This window comes from Mustela lutreola, chromosome 17 (assembly GCF_030435805.1).
Source record: "Mustela lutreola isolate mMusLut2 chromosome 17, mMusLut2.pri, whole genome shotgun sequence".
Lineage (NCBI taxonomy): Eukaryota > Metazoa > Chordata > Mammalia > Carnivora > Mustelidae > Mustela > Mustela lutreola.
Window position 1 is genome coordinate 6,025,833 of NC_081306.1, and position 18,106 is coordinate 6,043,938.

The window sequence follows — 18,106 nt, forward strand, 5'->3', positions numbered from 1 at the left end:
AGATCTATGTTTTTTGGTTTTTTTTTTTTTTTAAGCTACTTTCCCTCCACGCAGACTTTTTCATTCATTTATCCAACAGATATTCCTTGAGTGGCTACTAGGTACTAGGTGTTGGGGATGTGCCAGTGAACGAGTCTAACAAAAGACCTGCTCTCCTAGAACTTCATGTAGGGAGGGAGGGAGGTAAAAAGATTGCTATCGGGTCAGGTGCGGTGAGTGTTACCAAAGACGACCGAGTAGGGGAAGAGGAGTGCCCAAGGGGGCTGTAACTTAAGAGGAAAGGGAGGACCTCTCTGCAAGCCGATGCGGGGCGGGGCCGTGGCGGGGGAGGGAGTCCTCCGTGCAGTGGGAAGGGAAGAAGATCGGAGGAAAGTGGGGTGAGCAGGGACCCGCTTGAGTTGCAACGCTTTGTTGGGGTACACGGAGCAGAGTGCCCGTGCTGGTGGGGCACAAGTGGGGAGGACACGAGGAATAGCGAAGAGACGCTTGCAGGTAACCGGCTCAGGATCGAGGTGGCTTAGATCGGGAAGGAGGTTGGATAGGACATGCATTTTGAAAGAAGAGCTGACAGAACTTGTTGCTGTGTTGAACGAGAGATGTAACCGAGAGGAGTTAAGAGAGACTCCATTTGACTCTGGTCTTTTGGCAGGTGTCCCTCGAAGCTGGGGGAATGGGGTATAGGGTCTTTTGTCCCTGGCTATGGCTACCTTCTCATGTTGGTAAGCATTTGGACCCACAGTCCTGCAGGGCAAATCTCCTTAGCCAGCTGAGAACGGGACACGGGTGCCAGTAGACAAGGACATAGGCAGTCCTCTTCCTCCCCAAGTCACTCTCTGAGAAGGTGACATTGATGACAACCACTGTAGTGGATAAAATTGTCTTCCCCCAAAACACATGTTCAAGTCCTAACTACAGTCCGTGTGACGGTGACTGTATTTGGACAGAAGGGCTTTACAGATGTAATCAAGTTGAGTAGGGGGGGACCCTAATCTAATGGCCGGTGTCCTCAAAAGAAGAGTCAATCTGGACACAGACACAGGGGCCTGGGAAGGAATGCCACATGAAAACAGACAAAGATACATGTGTAAGCCAAGGATTATTGGCAACCGCTAGAAGCTAGGAGAGAGGCATGGAGCAGATTCTCCATGACAACCTAGATGGAAGCCTCCAGAAGGAAGCATCCTTGCCAACACCTTGACGTTGGACTTCTGGCCTCCAGAACTCGGAAAGAATAAAATCCCTTGGTGCTAAGCCTCCCAGTTTCTGGTTCTTTGTTATGACAGCCCCAGAAAACTAGGACAACCGCCAGGGATAAGCACCGCTCCTTTGCCCAGCACGGTGCCCAACTGAGCAAAGGTGTGTGTGCGCTGCTTCTAATCCCCCCAAGGTACGCCACTACCACCAGAAGGGAAGTGTCGTCCTTGTTCCTGTGTTACCAGCAGAGGAAGAGTTAACGTGAATTTCCCAAGGTCATGCGGCTAGCGTGTGGCCACCCTGGGGCAGCTCCCAGGTCCTCTGACGTGAAACCCCGCGTCCTAACCATTCTGCGACTCCATCCCGTGGCCAGAGGCCAAGACGCTGGCCACGTTCTGCCCTTTGGATTCACCAGTAAAGTTCAGTGCAACAAACTTTGCAGCCAGGGGTCCCTGGCTACTTTCCCACATTTCCTCTGCCGCCGCTGGAGTGGTGTTATTTGTCACGTCTCTCCCAGAAGATTCTTGGGTAACAGATGTGGCTTGGAGTTTGATAAGAGCGTCGCTTCAACACGTCCTTGCGGTCTGTTTGGAATCCTCACCCTGGAGACGGCGGGACAGCTGAACAAACAGCCCACGCCCTCTGTGTTGGTATTAACTGAAGTGGAAACTCCAGAAACTTCATGAGACGATTAATGAAAAGCAAAAGCTCGCTGGCGCTTAAAGGAACATTTTAGAATGCGGCCGTGCCCGTGGCCATGGCAATGGCTGTCTCTCCGCCATTTTCTTCTCCCATGCCAGTGCCTCGGGGCACAGGGAGAGGAAGCTCTTCCCAAGCTGCTTTATGCTTCAGAGCAGGGCCATGCGCGTCCCATTTGTGGTCGCATCAGCCATGCCTAGCACTGTGCCTGGGACAGAGTCCCCAAAAGAACTTGCGGATGGAGGAGCCGGGACTGTGGCATCAACTCAGGCCAAGCCCCTCTCGCCAAGCAAATGAGTGGTTTGTTAGTGGTTGTCTAAGAAATGGAAAAAGGAAATGACCTGCCTGCCTATGGCCACAGGTTAGCCTGTGAGGTCCCAAGCCTCGCAGGAAGTGGAAGATCTCTAGTGACCCAGATCTACGTTTTTTTGTTTTTGTGTTTGTTTTTTTTTCCTGGGGGGTAGGAAAGGGAGGAACAGGGCAGGGATCTGGAGCCGAATTTGAAACACTCTGACAATACTAACTTAATAAATAATTTCAATAAATAAATAATTTAAATAATTCCCCATAGGTGGGGTCCCTAGGTGGCGCAGTCAGTTAAGGGTCCAGCTCTTGATTCTGGCTCAGATCATGATCTCAGGGTCTTGAGATGGAGCCCCGTGTCGGGCTCTGCACTGAGCTTGGAGCCTGCTTAAGATTCTCTCTCTCCAGCTCTCTCTCTTCCTCCAAACAAACAAAACAAGAACTACTGTAGCAGAGCACTGGGTACTTGAGGGCCAGAGAATCAGAATATGGTTAAGAGCAAGGGTTTTGGAGATGGGTGACATGGGAAGTTTCACTTCCTGGACTTTGGACTAGTCACCGCGCTCCCTAAACCCTGGCTTCCTAGTCTGCAAAGTGGGGAGAGTAGAAGTTGATCCCCCAGGGGCGAGAGCCAGAAGTGGGCGTGGTTATCATGACCGACCACCGACTGCCGACAACCCAACCCCTTCCCAGGCTGACTCTCCCTCCAGCATCACCTTCTTTGTGGTTGCCTCTAAACCCTGCACCATTGCCTCTGAACACTACCCCGTGCCCGTCCAGTCTCCCGGCTTGGTGCCCGTGCTGCCCTCTTTGCTGGAGCTCTCCAGTTCCGCTGCATCTCAGGTGGGAATTGGAATCCAGAATCTGAGTTCTAGAGCTTGGGTGCTCCCTTCCTATGGTAGTTCTAGACCCAGGTTTTTGGATTTGGATAGTTTAATCCTAAGGAAGCACAGTTCTCTCCCCTCTGCCTGGAATGCTCCTGGCTGGTTCTCCTGGTCGTTCAGATCCGCGCTCAGCTCTCACTTCCCCAGAACGTCTTTCGCTGACCCACGCGATCGGGTTAGATCCTCCACTCAAACACTCATGGGGCACCATGCACTTCTCTTGCTGGAGTTGAGGCGTAACTGAATTTGGTAATTACTTGTGCAGGAGGGCGAGCTTCAGGAGCTCGTCTCTCGGCATCCCCAGTGCCCATCTCAGTGCCTGGCACATCCGAGACACGACATGTTTACTGAATGAACGGGTGAATTGGCCCGCCTTCCAAGTCCTGGAAAAGACTGGAAGAGATGACACATTTGGAAGGCAGAATGAATTCCATCTCTGTTGCTTCTTTTAATTGAAGCCTTAAAAAAAGAAATTGATTGAAGAGAGTCTGCACAACCAAACCCAAGGATTAAGCAAGGCTAGGGGAACAGGGCCGCACGGGCAAGTGGTTACATTTGTGCACATGTGAACTTAGAAGAACCTGTTCAGTCATCTATCTTTGCATGAGAAATCATCCCGAAACTCAGATGTTGACAACACCACCAACCACTTATAATCTCTCGTGGTTTCTGTGGGCCGGGGATTGGAAACTGGGAATGCTTGCTGGGGAGTTGTGGTTTGGGGGCTCTCCTGCGGGGGCTGCGGGGACAGCTGAGGCCGGAGCCTCTGGGGTTGGTGGGCTTGGAGTCCCAGGACATCTCCCCGGGGTCGCCTTCCTTGGCCTCCCTAGCACGGAGGAGCCAGGGCTCCAAAGGCAGGTGTCCCAAGAGAAACTGAGAAGCTGTGGCCTCAGAAGTCACAGGGGACCACTTTTACTCTGTTCCGTTCATTGAGGCAGTCACAGAGAACTGCCCAGGTTCAAGGGGAGAGGGCATAGACTCGGTCTCTTGACTGAGGGGTATCCCGATCTTTCTAAGGACTGCCGAACATCATTTCCTTCATGACATGAGGAAAGCAGCTCTCAAAAAGCCCTCCAAGAGGGGCTGAGAGGTTCCCTTTGACGAGGAGAGTTTGATGAGAATATCTTGGAACAAAGAGAACTTTCCTTCTTAACCCCATTAATGACTATGGAGAGGTGTTAGGAAGATCAAGACAGAAGGAGTCTGTTGGGCCTATGGATACCTCCTGAACTCCATAGCCAATGAATCAATTTTGATAGTGCCTCAATGTTCCACAGATCAATGAATTTGGTGATTAGAATCATGGCGAAGACAGACGCTTGTTACAATGCAGACTCCCAGGCCATACTGTGGGGCTCCTGGGGCTTGGGATCTGTGCCATCAAGAAGTATCCCTAAGGGACCTGAGAGAGGCAAGAGGCATCATCCTGTATAGAGAATGGAACCTGCCTTGTTTTCAGTTACGGACCAACCGGCTGCTGCTATTGGGCTGCCTGACATTTTAATTTTTATTAAGAATTTGAGCCACCCAAACAGTAATTTTGTCTTACAGGATCCCTCAGTAACAGAAACCTGCTCCAACTAATATCAGTAAAAATGATCAGTCTGTTGGAGAGATGGAGGTTTTCGGTGGGAAACAGCCAAGCCTTGTGAGAAATTGGATCCAGGCACTGGAAAGCAAGTCCTCTGCTCATTCCCCAAAACGTCAGTTTCTTCTTTCCAGCGTGTGGTAGAGAAGCACCACTGCAGGCAGATCTGTGTGGTTCTCTCTTCAGGGGCGCAGGGCTGACCGGACCCGGAATCCTATTGCAAGTTCTTTGGAGAGAGAATCTGATTGGCTCAGCTTAGGTCAGGAGCTAATTCTGATCCAATCAGCTGTGGCCAGGTGGGTCCACTGCCCAATCAGAAGGTTCTTCTAATAAATTGCAAATTCTCTGGGGAGAATCTGATTGGCTCAGCTTAGGTCAGGAGCTAACTCTGATCCAATCAGCTGTGGCCAGGTGGGCCCACTGTCCAATCAGAAGGTTCTTCTAATAAAGAGTTGGAAAAATTGAGAGGCATGCTAGGATTAGTTTCCAAATTAAACTGCTGCCACTGTGATTATGTTGGAACTTTTATTTTTCTAATCTGTCTTGAAACATGTGTTCTAGCAAACAACTGGTGCCCAGCTTTTTGCCATTCACTGGTTGGTTCATTCATTCATTCATTCATTCCTATTGAGGTGTAGACGGCACACAATATTCTGCTAGTTTCAGGTGTACAGCATAGTGATTTGACGATTGTACACATTATGCCGTGCTCACGGCAGTGTTACCGTCCATCACCACTCAACGTTATTACAACATGGTTGACTATATTCCCTACGTTGTACTTTTCATCCCCCTGACTTATTTATTTATTTTGTGTCTGGAAGCGTGTATCTTTTTATCCCCTTCATTTATTTCGTCGGTCCCAGTACCTCTGTCCCTCTAGCAACTACCAGTTTGTTCTTTGTATTTATGGGTCTAGTTCTGCTTTGTTTACTTGGTTTGGTTTTTAGATTACTGGTACAAATGAAATCATACGGGATTTGTCTTTCTTTGACATATTTCACTTAGTGCATTACTTTATAGGTCCATCCATGGTGTCACCCATGGCAAAATCTCATTCTTTTTCTGTGGCTGAGTGATTTGCCACTGTGTACACACACACACACACACACACACACACACACCATTTTCTTTTTCTTTCTTTTTTTTTTTTAAGATTTTATTTATTTATTTGACAGAGATCACAAGTAGGCAGAGAGGCAAGCAGAGAGAAAGGAAGGGAAGCAGGCTCCCCTCTCAGCAGAGAGCCTGATGCGCGGCTCAATCCCAGGACCCTGCGGTCATGACCTGAGCCGAAGGCAGCGGCTTTAACCCACTGAGCCACCCAGGCACCCCCATTTTCTTTATCTATTCATCCATTCATCTGTCGGTGGACTTTTAGCCCTCACCTGGTTTTATTTAAAAAAAAAAAAAAAAAAAGTGTTGTTTTTTTTTGTTTGTTTTTTTAAGAGAGAATGTAGAGGCACAGAGGGAGAAACAGTCTTAAGCATGTACCATGCCCAGCGCAGAGCCCAATGCAGGGCTCGATCTCACGACCCAGAGATCATATCCTGAGCCCTAATCCAGAGGCAGACACTCAACCGACTGAGCCACCCAGGTGCCCCTACAAAAAAAGTTGTATTGGAACGCAGCCATACCCATTCGTTTCTGTGTTGTCAGTGGCTTCTCTCCCACTACAACAGCAGAGTTGAGTAACCGATACAGAGGCTGCCTTGCGAAGCCTGCAGTATTTTCTGTGTGGCCCTTCTGGAAACGTTTCCCGACCCCTGCCTTAGAATCTCATTCAGTTCTGTATCTAAACTGTTCCCCAGTGTCCCATGTGGGTCATTTCCACTCTCCTCCAGCCGGCACAGGGGCATTTCCGGACCTTGGCTCATTTGCATAGCACTCCCCTGATGTCAGAGGAGCTACGCGGCAATGGTTTATTCTTCCTTCTACCCGTGTTCTTAGAACAGGGCCAGGCACCAGTCTTTACACGTCCCTGTTGATTGACTTAAAAAATTTCTACAGATGCCACAGTATTTCCTAAGGTGTGAAGCACATTGCACTAATGATTTGAAAGGTGATTTTAGGTTCGTGCCTGAGATTGTTTGGAGGTAGTACATAGATGTGGTACTAAATAAAAGGAAATCACATCGTGATAAGTTTATTCTCTCTTTCTATTTTCTCTCATCCTTTCTAATGACTTGAACAAGAAGATCTCATCTGAAGACAATATGCATGCCGTTAATAGTTTTCTAACATTTGCTAACACTGTTTTTCCTTTAACAAGGAGAACACGCAGGGGCTGGCTTGCAACCTTCAGCAGCGAGCAGTAGCTAGCTAGAATTTCCTAGCACGGCTTTGCTTTTATTTATTTTTATGCTGATCTTCCATTTATGGCTAGTGATACTGGCTTGCCATTAATAGTGGTGATCCACAGTTTCCTTTCTCAGATAAATTTAGTTCAGTAAAAATGTGACTAGGTTTTTAAAATACTAAGCAAATACCAGTTTAGGTGATAGGAGAAGATTTTTTTTTTTTTTTAAATTTTTTATTTTTATAAACATATATTTTTATCCCCAGGGGTACAGGTCTGTGAATCACCAGGTTTACACACTTCACAGCACTCACCAAATCACATACCCTCCCCAATGTCCATAATCCCACCCCCTTCTCCCAAACCCCCTCCCCCCAGCAACCCTCAGAGAAGATGTTTTTTTAAAAAAAAAAAAAAAGGCACATGAATGACTGATCAAAGTTTGGGAAACTTGTGTTAAAGTAACTGACATAGGCACAAAACAGTCCTGAGGCCCAGAGCGGGGAGTGACCCGTTTGATCTCAGTGCATCGCTGAGGGAAAGAGAAGAAAGTGACATCCGAGCTGAATCTTTGATTTTCTGGGCAGTGAGAGAGTGTGGAAGGACACTGCAGACAGGGGGATGCAAGACTCAAACGAAAAGAAAGAAAATGATGTAGTCCTGGAACTGTGTGGCTTGTGGGAGTCCCCGAAGGCCTGTATGCACTTTGAGCAGCATAGGCAGGGCTGCATTTTTAGAGCAGTTGTTAGCTGGAGCAGGTTAATGTCTCTGAGCCTCGGTTTATTTATCTGTAGAGCGGGGATCATTGGAACAGCTGTAGGATGTCCGCCCTGCCCCTGGTGCCTGGCGAATTCCCAGCCCTCCTCTAGGCAGGAGGCTAAGATGCCCCATCATGACCCTGCTGGCATTCGGGGGTGTCCGGGGCCCCTCCCCTCTGTCTTGGGCAGTCTAGGAGTGGATGTTTACAAGTGTGTAGGTTTGTTAGATGATGCCTTGACCGGTGGTGATAGGTCAGTGGGGCTGTCCACGCTCGAAGCTGACTCAGCACTGAGCTCCTCCTACTGCACTTGGGAGGTGGGGGATGGGGGGGCTCCTCAGCTGAAGCCCCTCTGCCCCTGTGTCTTCTGGCCAAGTCACTTCCCTGCCTCCTCCCTGCGCTTGCCCCATGCCCAGCATTCTCTGGAATCTGGAAGCAGAAAGCCCCTGTCTCTACCCAGCTCTTCATATCTTAGCATACTGACCTTCTAGAGTCATGTTTCTGCTTCGGTGAGGCCTGGGGGAGGGGAAACAGCCCTTGGGGGCCAACGAGAGACCGGGGGAGATGGGAAACACGCAGAGGACACACAGCCTGGCCCGTTAAGCCCCGCTCTGCTCTGTGCGTCTGCATGAGGACTGAGTAAATGCCCAGCAGGTAGGATTTGCTCAGCTTGGCGGCCCTTCTTTCTGTGGCGGGGCCAGAGGGGAGAAGTCGAGAGCTGTCCTATGGTAGAGAAGGGTGTGCTGGGAACTTCCGTGCTCAAGGCTCTGAATTCCTGGCTTTGCATTGCCCATGGCTACCCTGATTGTGGTGAGCTGTCACCAAGGCTGGTTGGCTCAGCCTTGAAGCTTCCATGCAGTCAGACTCTTACCATGAGGATAAGAGCTGAATGGAGGGGTTCCCGGCTGCCCTCCTGCCTGGGAGAGCCTTCCAGGCATCCCTCCCTCTGGCCTTAGGGCTCTGTCGTGTTCTCTGGTCCCTCAGCTCGTTGGGTAGAAGCATTTTATTTGCTTGACCACCTAAACTCCTTGAGGATTTTTCTAGAGCTCTGGGCAAGTACAGCATTTAAAGGCAGAGACTTTAGAGTTGAGCAGACCTGAGTTCAAATCCGGTCCCTCTCTCTAATTGAATTTGCTGTGTGACAGGTTTCTCACCCACCATGAGCCTCGCTTTCCTGTAAGGTAGGTTTCTTGATGGCACCTACATTCTTGATTCTCACACAATGGGATGAGAAATAACAAATGAAAACTACTACTTGCCGGGCACATTGATAAGTGCTCAGAAATGCAGTGGCGACTGAGGTGATCACCTGCCAAATACCCGACACAGCGCCTGCAGTAAATGCTTGTTTCAGTCTGATTGCTTCTTCCTCCAGGAAGCCTTCCCAGAAGCCCCCAGGCCTGATCAAGCCTCATGCAATATGGTACTGCCCTGTGCTTCTTCTAAAAGGCTTTTCGGTAACAGTTCCTACCGGCCACTGTGGCGTCTGACATGATGTGTCCCGAGCCACACCGGTTAACATGCTGGGGTGGGGACCACAGCTGCATGGAAGGAAGCCGTAGGACAGCAGGAGAGGATGTTCAAATATTATGCTAATCATCTCTGTGATTAATATCTGAAGTCTTTCTTCCTCTGGATGGCAGGGTCGGAGAACATGCCTGCCTATTTATGGCCATATTCCCAGTGCTTTGCAGGCTCTTAATGAATATTAAATAACTGAGTGAAAAAGGGAACACGGGTTCCCCATTCAGTGTTCTCAGGAATGCACTGGCGCCCTCCTTCGACAACTATTTATCGAGCATATACTATGTCCTAGGCACTACTACGCTAGCGAAGAAAACAAGCAAAGACACTTTCCCTCAGGCAGTTTGTATTCTCGCCCCGGGGGCTGGGCGTTGCTGCGTACCGGCAAGGGATCAGTGTTCGCATGTCGCTCTGGGGACCCTGCCTGCTGACTGGGTTCAGCCATTCAAGGCGTGAGGTCGGTGGACAACGTCACCCCGTGAGCTGGTGTCCGCAGTCGGCATCTGGAGCAGAGCCTGGAGGGGATTTGAGTGAACGCATCCTTCCCTGCTGATCCCCCGGGCCCTTCCAACCACCCTGACCGGCGCTTCCTCTCTCTCCCAGGTCATGCTCTCCGAGCGGAAAGGCACGGACGAGCTCTACGCCGTGAAGATCCTGAAGAAGGACGTGGTGATCCAGGACGACGACGTGGAGTGCACGATGGTGGAGAAGCGGGTGCTGGCCCTGCCCGGGAAGCCGCCCTTCCTGACCCAGCTGCATTCCTGCTTCCAGACCATGGTAACTGCCCCCTGGAGGGTTGGGGGGGCATCTGGCCATCCCGTCTCCGGTGCTTCACCGGCCTTCGGCCCAAGCCCTCCCAGCAGCACCAAACCCCATCTTTCCGCTCTAGAGACAGCAAGATGGGGTGCCCGGGGGAGGCTGCTGAGAGTTTCCGAGGCGGCCACTGAGAAGCTATTCCCCTAGGCAGACGCTGTCACAATGAAGATAAAGGAACTCGGGCCCTCGGTTTAATAACCCACAAAGCAGGGTCTTTCCCAGACAGCCAGGGGTGACTCAGGGACAGCGACTGAGAACTTTCAGTCTCACGTATGTGATGTTCCGGCAGAGCTCGCAGGGGGGAACGAGTGGGAAGGAGAGGGAAGGGTACGTGTGCTTCGAGGCTTACCGTCTGCCCTGCACACCCTGCGGCCAATGCTCCCGTGCGTCCTGCCAGTTGTGCGGACTTCCTGAGGGGAGGGGTCGTCTGAGAACACAGCCTTCCGAGGACCCCCAAGGCGGGGATACAGTGTCCCGGGCAGGGGCTCGCGAGCACAGAACTGGGACTCCCAGGAAGAGAAGGGGACGTTTGTGGCTATCTGCTGTGGGCTGATTCCAGCTCTCTCTGCGAGAGCCGCGGTCATCCCTTTAAGGAACCTCTTACCTTTTTCCCTGTTCAAATGAGACCCTGGCCTCCGTACCAAGGGAGGGGGGTGGCCAGCTCCCCAGTGCAAAAAGGTACAAAGTTCGTTCTTGCCTCTGGGGCTTCTAAGGGCCAGTGGCCCAGTGACTTAAAGATGCTTTAAGGGATTCTTAAAGATTATTTCGATTCTGTGCAGTTCTCACTACGCATGCTCATTTTAGAACCCACCCCCTATGTTGTATGTTGCATATAATTTAAAGCTTGGGGCTTCCTCTCTCCTCCAACATCACCAAGTCCTGTCCTCTACTAGGTTAGATTCTACATTCCCAGCCTAGAAAGATCCAAATCTGGCCCTGGGGTATGTTTTATCAGCACAGACCTCTCATCGGGCTTAGAACTGCCGTATGTGAAAGGGACAGAGCTGGAGGTTGGCTCCTTCCCTGTTCTGAGAAGTCTCTTGATGCATTTTGGGGTCAGAGGGATCTTAGTTTGGATCCTGGCTCTGTCACTTACCACTGGGTGGCCTTCGGCAAATTCTAAAACCCGTCCAGCCTCAGTTTGCTCGTCTGTAAAATGGATGAACTGAACGAAGCTGCATCTGATGTGGCTGTGAGGAGGGAATGAAATTCGACAAGAGAAGCCTTTCACAGTGCTCGGTGCCGGGCTGATGCTCCGTGGACGTTCCTTGCGCATCTCACAGACCACATTCGTCTGGGCTTTGACCAAGTGCTCAGGGATAGAGCCAAGCAAACCAGGTCTTGTTTTTGAGACGTTTATGGTCTTGGAGCAGAGGCAACAGACTGGGACAGTCACCAAACAGTGCAGTAGGGGATACGGTAGAACCTGGAGAAGCAAGTGGGTCCCCAGATTGTCCCCTCATTGGCAATATGGCTTTCGTGCCCTCAGTGATAGGATTTTCTAGTGGGGTTAAGTTCTCATTCCCAGAGAATCTCCCTAACAGCAGGCCATTGGGGGAGGGCACATTTTAGGCAAGTGTGCATAGTATTACCTGCAGGGACTTAGTCTGCCAGCATCGCGCTGGGCTCTGCTGGGGGCTGGGCCTCCTAGAACGTCTTTCACACCTCTGCAGGCACCAAGAGCTGGGGTCGTGTTTGCCAAAGTATGGCGTGTGCATCCCTGTGCAAAATGGTCCTGGGTACGAAGGGTCACCTTGGCTGGTGCACAGATTTTAAATTACGTTCACCTTTTAATCCGCTTTAACTCTGAGTGCCTCAAGGGAAATGCTTCTGTTTGTGTCACACACCTGTACCATCTTTGTTAACACTTCCCTTTTTAACACAGAGTACCAGGCTTCAGGTTCTGAGCTCTGGCAAACACCAGTTTCTAGGTCATTGGTTTGCTTTTATTTTATATATATATATATTTTTTCTTTTTACAGATTTCTTCTATTTATGATAGCACGGTAAAGTCTTTGAATTTTTAAATGTTGAGGTATTATAAAGCAAATACAGAAAACCATACAAAGTAGAGGTCTTAGTGATGAGTTATTATAAGATTAAGTTCCTCAAACCAACCGCCAGCCTGGTTGAGAAGCAGAACTTTGGCCAGCCACTCTGGAATCTTCTTCACGTTCAAATCTCTGTCTCGCGGCCAGCGGCCAACTGCGTAGTTTGACTTCCTTGTGTCCTTACAGTTTGATCACTTAGGTCTTATCAGTCTCTTAATACGATAGTTTAATCTTTCCCGTTTTTAGAAACCGGCTGTGTCTTCTAAGCCTTTTAATACAGTGATTTCTCCCCTCTGTCCCCTCCTTGTTATCTGTCCCTTCATCTGCTGAAGATGGTGGGCTGTTTGGTGGAGCATTTTCCGTCTGGATTTGGTTAACGGCACAGGCATGGGGCTCCTGCACATGCCCACCCACCTTCCACCCCGCCACCGTCCTTCGTGTTTTCCTGAAAATTGGTAGCCAGACCTAGAGACTTGGCCAGACTCAGGTCCGATCCCTTTGGTAAGAACAGAGAAGGTGCGCTCTTTCAATCAAAGGCGCGTAATGTCTCGTGTCCCTCTTTCTGGGACATTGGCCACCACTGAGAGGATGTTGCCAACCGCTAACACATGGTGCCTCGGTCCCTTAACGGCTGGTATCGTCTTCTGCTGTTTCTTTGCCTGGCATTGGTTGGAGCATCTCTAGGAAGGCAGGCTGCCCCTCCTCTGTGGCCTGGTCCTGGTGGCACCATTCTTGTAGGAAAGGCGGGATCAATGCTTGATTCTTTCCTGTTATTGGACAGTTTATCATGAATTGGTTCATGACTGTGCTTCCAAGGCAACTAACATTTGCTTTTAACATAAAACTGTTTTCTAGAAGAAGCGCATCAAGGTAAAGAAAAACATGAAGCGAGCCACAGGTCGCATCCTACGGGGTCTTGGCACAGGTGGTGAAGGTCACTCCAGAACTGGAGTTTTAGGGAATTAGGTGCTAAAGGCACTCAGGGGTTGGCAGAGACCAGACCAAACCGGATTCTCAAACCTCTAGCCTCGTTCATCCCACATCTTCTTCCCATTGGGGTTCCCCAGGGGCGCTGGCTGACATCGGTAGATCAAGAAGAGATCTTGTTCTCAAGCAAGCGCTGGAACGACTTAGAGTACAATTTCAATTTCAACTGAATGGACTGAGATGGGGCAGATTCGTCATGGGTGACTAATATTAATTCATTAGTAAGCAATACCTTTGTTAGTAATTTCCTGCTTAAAACATGATAGCAGAGTGGACGTGAGGTGATGCTCTTCATCTTCCCCTCCCCTGCTCACTTGTATTTCAATATGTTTCTGGCATTCAATAGCGGGGATGGGGTCCACCTGGGAATTGTGCAGTGCCCGGGGTCCCCTCGAGGGGTTCAGTGGCTTCAAGTCTTGTATGCGGACAGAAGCCCCATGGTGGCGGGCAACCCGCGGTCTCCTGATCCCGCCAAGGCCAAGGATGGAACCAGGTCGCCATCTTGCTGGGGCAGATCAGATGAAGGCGCTACCTCGTCTCTAAGTCGCTACCCTGTTTTTCGGGGAAAATGTACCTTCAAATGTCACCAGTGTGCTTGGCTTGAGGAGACGCCCTCAGTGGCCCTCTGCCAGTCAGAGGCCACCGAGGGCCGAGCAGGTGCCCCTCCTGTTCCCCCTTCACCCAGCTGCAGATAGCGTTTTCGAGCACCTATATTTTGATTTTACGTAAATTAAATGTATGTCAGAGACACAGTTATGCCTGTGACGCGTGAGGCACAGGGCTACACTCTTAAGCCACATGACAGTCTCTGGATGGGTCCTGTCATCAACCTATAGGACAAGCAGACTGAGGCCACAAGGAAGTATGTTTCAGGGTCAGGATTTGAACCCAGGCGGCCCGGGTCCCCTGAGCTTTACACTCAACCCCTGCAGCATGAAAACTTCTGAATGTGTTGAGTGTGACTCACTGGGCTTCTAGTCCGTCTGACAGCCCTGGGGGCTGAGCCACCAGCAGCCAGCCTGTGTGCGTGCTCCAGCAGAGGGCCTGAACCCTAACCTCCCCTCCGCCCCCCGGCTTACCTCGCACCTGCCCAGTGAGGGCTCGTGGTGCCCCCCGGCTTTTCCCTCTCTGGTGCGGAACGGACTTTCCATCCGAGCATCTACCACAGGCGGACTTGGAGCACTTTGTTTCATTTCTAGCCTCGCCAGACCAATCTTGCAACGGAAGGGATTGGCTGTCATCTCACATTGCAGGAGAAACCTGGAGGCTCTGGAGGCTTTGGGTGGTTTTCCCTAGACACAGCACAGGGTCCCAGGCCCACTAAACCCAGAGCCCAGTCTTTTGCTAGTACATGATGTGGAGTTGCCGACTGGCCTTACTGGGGTTGATGAAAACAGCAACAAGAAACAGCGGCTAGCGTTGTGAAGGCTTCCGCATGGGTCACTCGGCAGCGACTCTCCTGCCGTATCGTCCCAGCACCTCTCCTGGCAGGCGCCGTGCCTCTCCCTGCTTTGTAGGTGAGGACACCGGCATCCAGAGATGTTCAGTCCCTGTTGCGATGTCCCGCGGTACATAAGCGCCAGCACTGGGAACCGTTCTACAAGACTCCAGAACCCCAGGCTTGCTCTCCGGCCCCTGCCTTAAATCCAGGTTCCTTTTCTGAGTGTTTAAGTCATTTTTCCATTAAGTCATGATTACATCCGACTGTCACAAGAAGGTGGTAAGCAAGGGCTGTTCCCATTTTGGTATGAAAGAAACCAATCCTCAGAGAGATGAGTCAGCTGGCGTGTAGTTGCTAAGTGGCGGGTTTTCTAATGCCCCTTGAAGGTGTTCTTTGTACCATGCAAGGATCGCCTCCTTATCCCGCAAAGATCTGGTCATGATTGGAAGGTTCTATGGCGAGGGGGATTTTAAGATGTAGGGAGTGCTGTATTTGTTTGAGGCAAACCATCGTCAGCGCGGCTCAGGTGAGCAGCACAGCTCCTTTTCAGGGATGGCCCATGGAGCTGGTCCTCTGGCTCACACTCTCCCTTCTAGAATTGCACAGCCCCCGACCTCCTGATTGGGGGTCCAGGGGAGAAGGCGGGCTGGGCTGGAACAGACAGCCTCTGATCTGAAAAGTCAGATCATTCCCACCAGTAGACGGAGGCTACTCAGGCTTATTGATTCTGTCAGCAAATATTTATTTGTTGAAATAAACGTGTCAGGACCCAGCTGCCTCCTTGCGAAGGGTGCAGAAGGGTGCATCAGAGAGCGAAGGAGATAAAGTCCCTGTTCCTTCAGAATTTACATTCCCATGGGGCAGACAGATAATAAACCACGAGAACTAATGGGGCTAAAGAGATGGCGTGGGAGAGATGCTGGATTTGACCGGATGATCAAAGAGAAATCTTTCTGATAAGGAGGACATTTGAGCGGAGACCAGAGCAAGTGCGGGGGGGGGGGGGGGGGGGCGCGAGGCACGTGGCTATCTGGAGGCAAAGTGTTCGAGACAGGAGGAGGAAGAGTGAGTATAAGGGCCAGAGGCGGGAACATGCTCAGCGTGTTTGAGGAGAGAGGGGGGCGCCGTGAACCCCAAGTTGACTGTCATTTTGCATCTTGTGACCCAGAATCCCTTTATGAATCAGCTACTTTTAAAAAAATGACAAATCTAGTCTAACGTGCTGCAAATCTGATCTGTTTTCCTTGCGAGCAACTTCGAGTTTTGAAGATGAAAGATCCCTAATAGAATTAAAAAAAAAAAAATCCTGAAGGTGGTCAAAATAGATAAAAGGGAAAAAGACACCCACCGCTATGCAAAACAACTTTTGTCATTCTTAGAATGATGCAAATTTCATTTCTAAAAAACTTATTTAGAAAAAGCAAAGTTCCATCGGAAGCATTCTCCAAAAATTGGATTTAAAAAAAAAAATTGGATGAAAAGAATCTGATTCTTTTCATGGCACGACGTTCCCGAAAATGAAAGGTATTCAGTTTTATTTAAGAGATGATTCTAAACATGTTATAACTGAGTATGTACATGGAAAAGAATCAGAAAGAGGCTCAGACGAATCAAAACATCGATTTAGGGAAAGGTCCGTAGATGATTGTCTTCATTTTGAATTTATAGGATTTCAGAAATGCCTATCATAAAACAATTTAAAGGTGTTGAATGTGCCACAAGATGGCCAAAGTTAACACCCAAGGAGATGGAAAATCCATCAGAAAGAAGCTGAATTTTAAAAATTGCTCACTAGATGAGCTGGGGTTTAGGCAAATTGTTCTAGAAGCACAAAGTGGATAAGCATGAGCGCCTCAGTCAGATAAATCTGGGTCTGTGGTTAGTGGCTCTGTGACCTCTAGAAAGGTACTCAACAGCTCTATTGATTTCATCATCTTTAAAGTGAGCAGAATAAGGGAGGGTCTAAAAAGATGATGTACCATGTGCCGGTAAACAATAAATGGAGGTGACCTGTACCAAAAGAGCTGGGTTTGAGGGGACGCCTGGCTCATGGGCTCATGGGCTCAAAGGATTATGTTCCTTCCAGTCCTTCTGCAGTTTTTCCCAGGGACAATTGTCAGCCTGGCACATTCATGCAATTTCCCAACTGCCAGTGGGCACAGGCAGTTACGTCTCCTTAGCAAAACATCTATTTTAAATGTTTTCTTTTCAATTGAACATATGCACTTCTTTTTTTTTTTTTTAAATAGAATTAGATTTTATGAGTCATTGAAGGACAGAAGTTACTTCCTCCCCAAATTTGCTGTCGTCGTGGTCCAGCAAGAACTCCGTTGCAAGGCACGCTGGGAAGGATGTCAACCCAGAATGCACTGGGGGACGGGGAGGGGGGTGGGGATGAGTCCATTTGTCGGGCTGGCCCCTGATGGTGTGTCCGTCGAGCACCAAGAGCATCCGAGGGGTCCCGGTAACTCGGGATTGGCTCAGGGCTGGCAGCGGTACCCAAGGAGGTGGCTTGATGGAAGGGCGTGGCTGTAGGAAGCCCTGGCATAGTCTTATTTGGCAGTGGTTGGGTTGTTCCTCCAAACTATCACATGTTGGGAAAAAAAGAGAGAGACGGAATTTTATTGGAAGGAGACAACCCAAAGGCAAAGGTGTCCCTGAGCCTTGTGAAGAACTAAAACTTCAAGGCTTTCTAGAATAGATCTCTTGTTTCTTTCTCCTGGTTTTCCTTGTCTCGCCCTGAGCATGGTGATGTAGCTTCCCTGGCCTGTTGCCAGTTGTCTCTCTGCCCACCTCCCTGGGTCCTAATTCTTACGTGTAGGGAAGAGAATCCGATCGGTTCAGCCTAGGTCAGATGTTTGATTCCTGGCCCAGTCAGCTGGGAGCTGGCTACTACGAACTCAGCTGGAACCTTTAGGATGGAGCTGTATCTACAGGGGAGGGATGATGGCACTTGAGTGAAGGCAACGAACCATCTTGGGGCAGGACATAGCCAGCTGCTGGTGGTACAAACATGGTGCTGGGTACTGGCGAGGAAGCCGGTGATAGCTTCGCCGGTATCAGGGCTTGAGGCAGTGGAAGCATCAGAGGATCTCGAGCTCAGGAAAGGACTCAGGAGGGCAAGCCAGGCCTATAAAGTGGGCAAAGTCTGCTTCTCTCTGCCTTCTTAACAGTGGCCTTTGCACATCCATTTAGCAATCAAAGGTCTGTAGAAATCCAAGGAAGAGGAGGAATGGTCCCAGCCCTTGAGGACATGTGAAAGGGCAAAGCTTGGAAACCGGAGGGCGGGGGCGAGGGGGAAGAAGAGGAGCAGCCGTTGCTTGGTTCCGATGGTGACTCTAAGACTATAGAATCCAGAGGAAAGAAGAGTTGTGTGTGATGTGTGTCCTTGACCACACGCTGATTTGAAGGGGGCTCTGTGAGTTTGCATAGATGCGAGATGCGTCATCTGATACGTCTTTGCAAAACCCTCTGAAGGAGAAGCGATTCCTGCCCCTTTTTGAAAGCAGGGAAGGTTTAGTGTCTGTTACAAGGTCTCAGAGTGGGTAAGCAGTATAATGGGG

At 49.9% G+C, this 18,106-nt stretch overlaps 1 protein-coding gene across 3 annotated transcripts in view; it reads left to right on the forward strand.

Moving 5' to 3' along the window:
* PRKCB (protein kinase C beta) overlaps nucleotides 1-18,106 on the forward strand; it is a 325,529-nt gene that overhangs the window by 255,625 nt on the left and 51,798 nt on the right. For all 3 annotated transcript variants that reach the window (XM_059154821.1, XM_059154819.1, XM_059154820.1), the window contains exon 10: nucleotides 9,852-10,025. In XM_059154821.1, coding sequence (XP_059010804.1) covers nucleotides 9,852-10,025 — 174 coding nt within the window. The remainder of the gene's footprint in view (nucleotides 1-9,851; nucleotides 10,026-18,106) is intronic.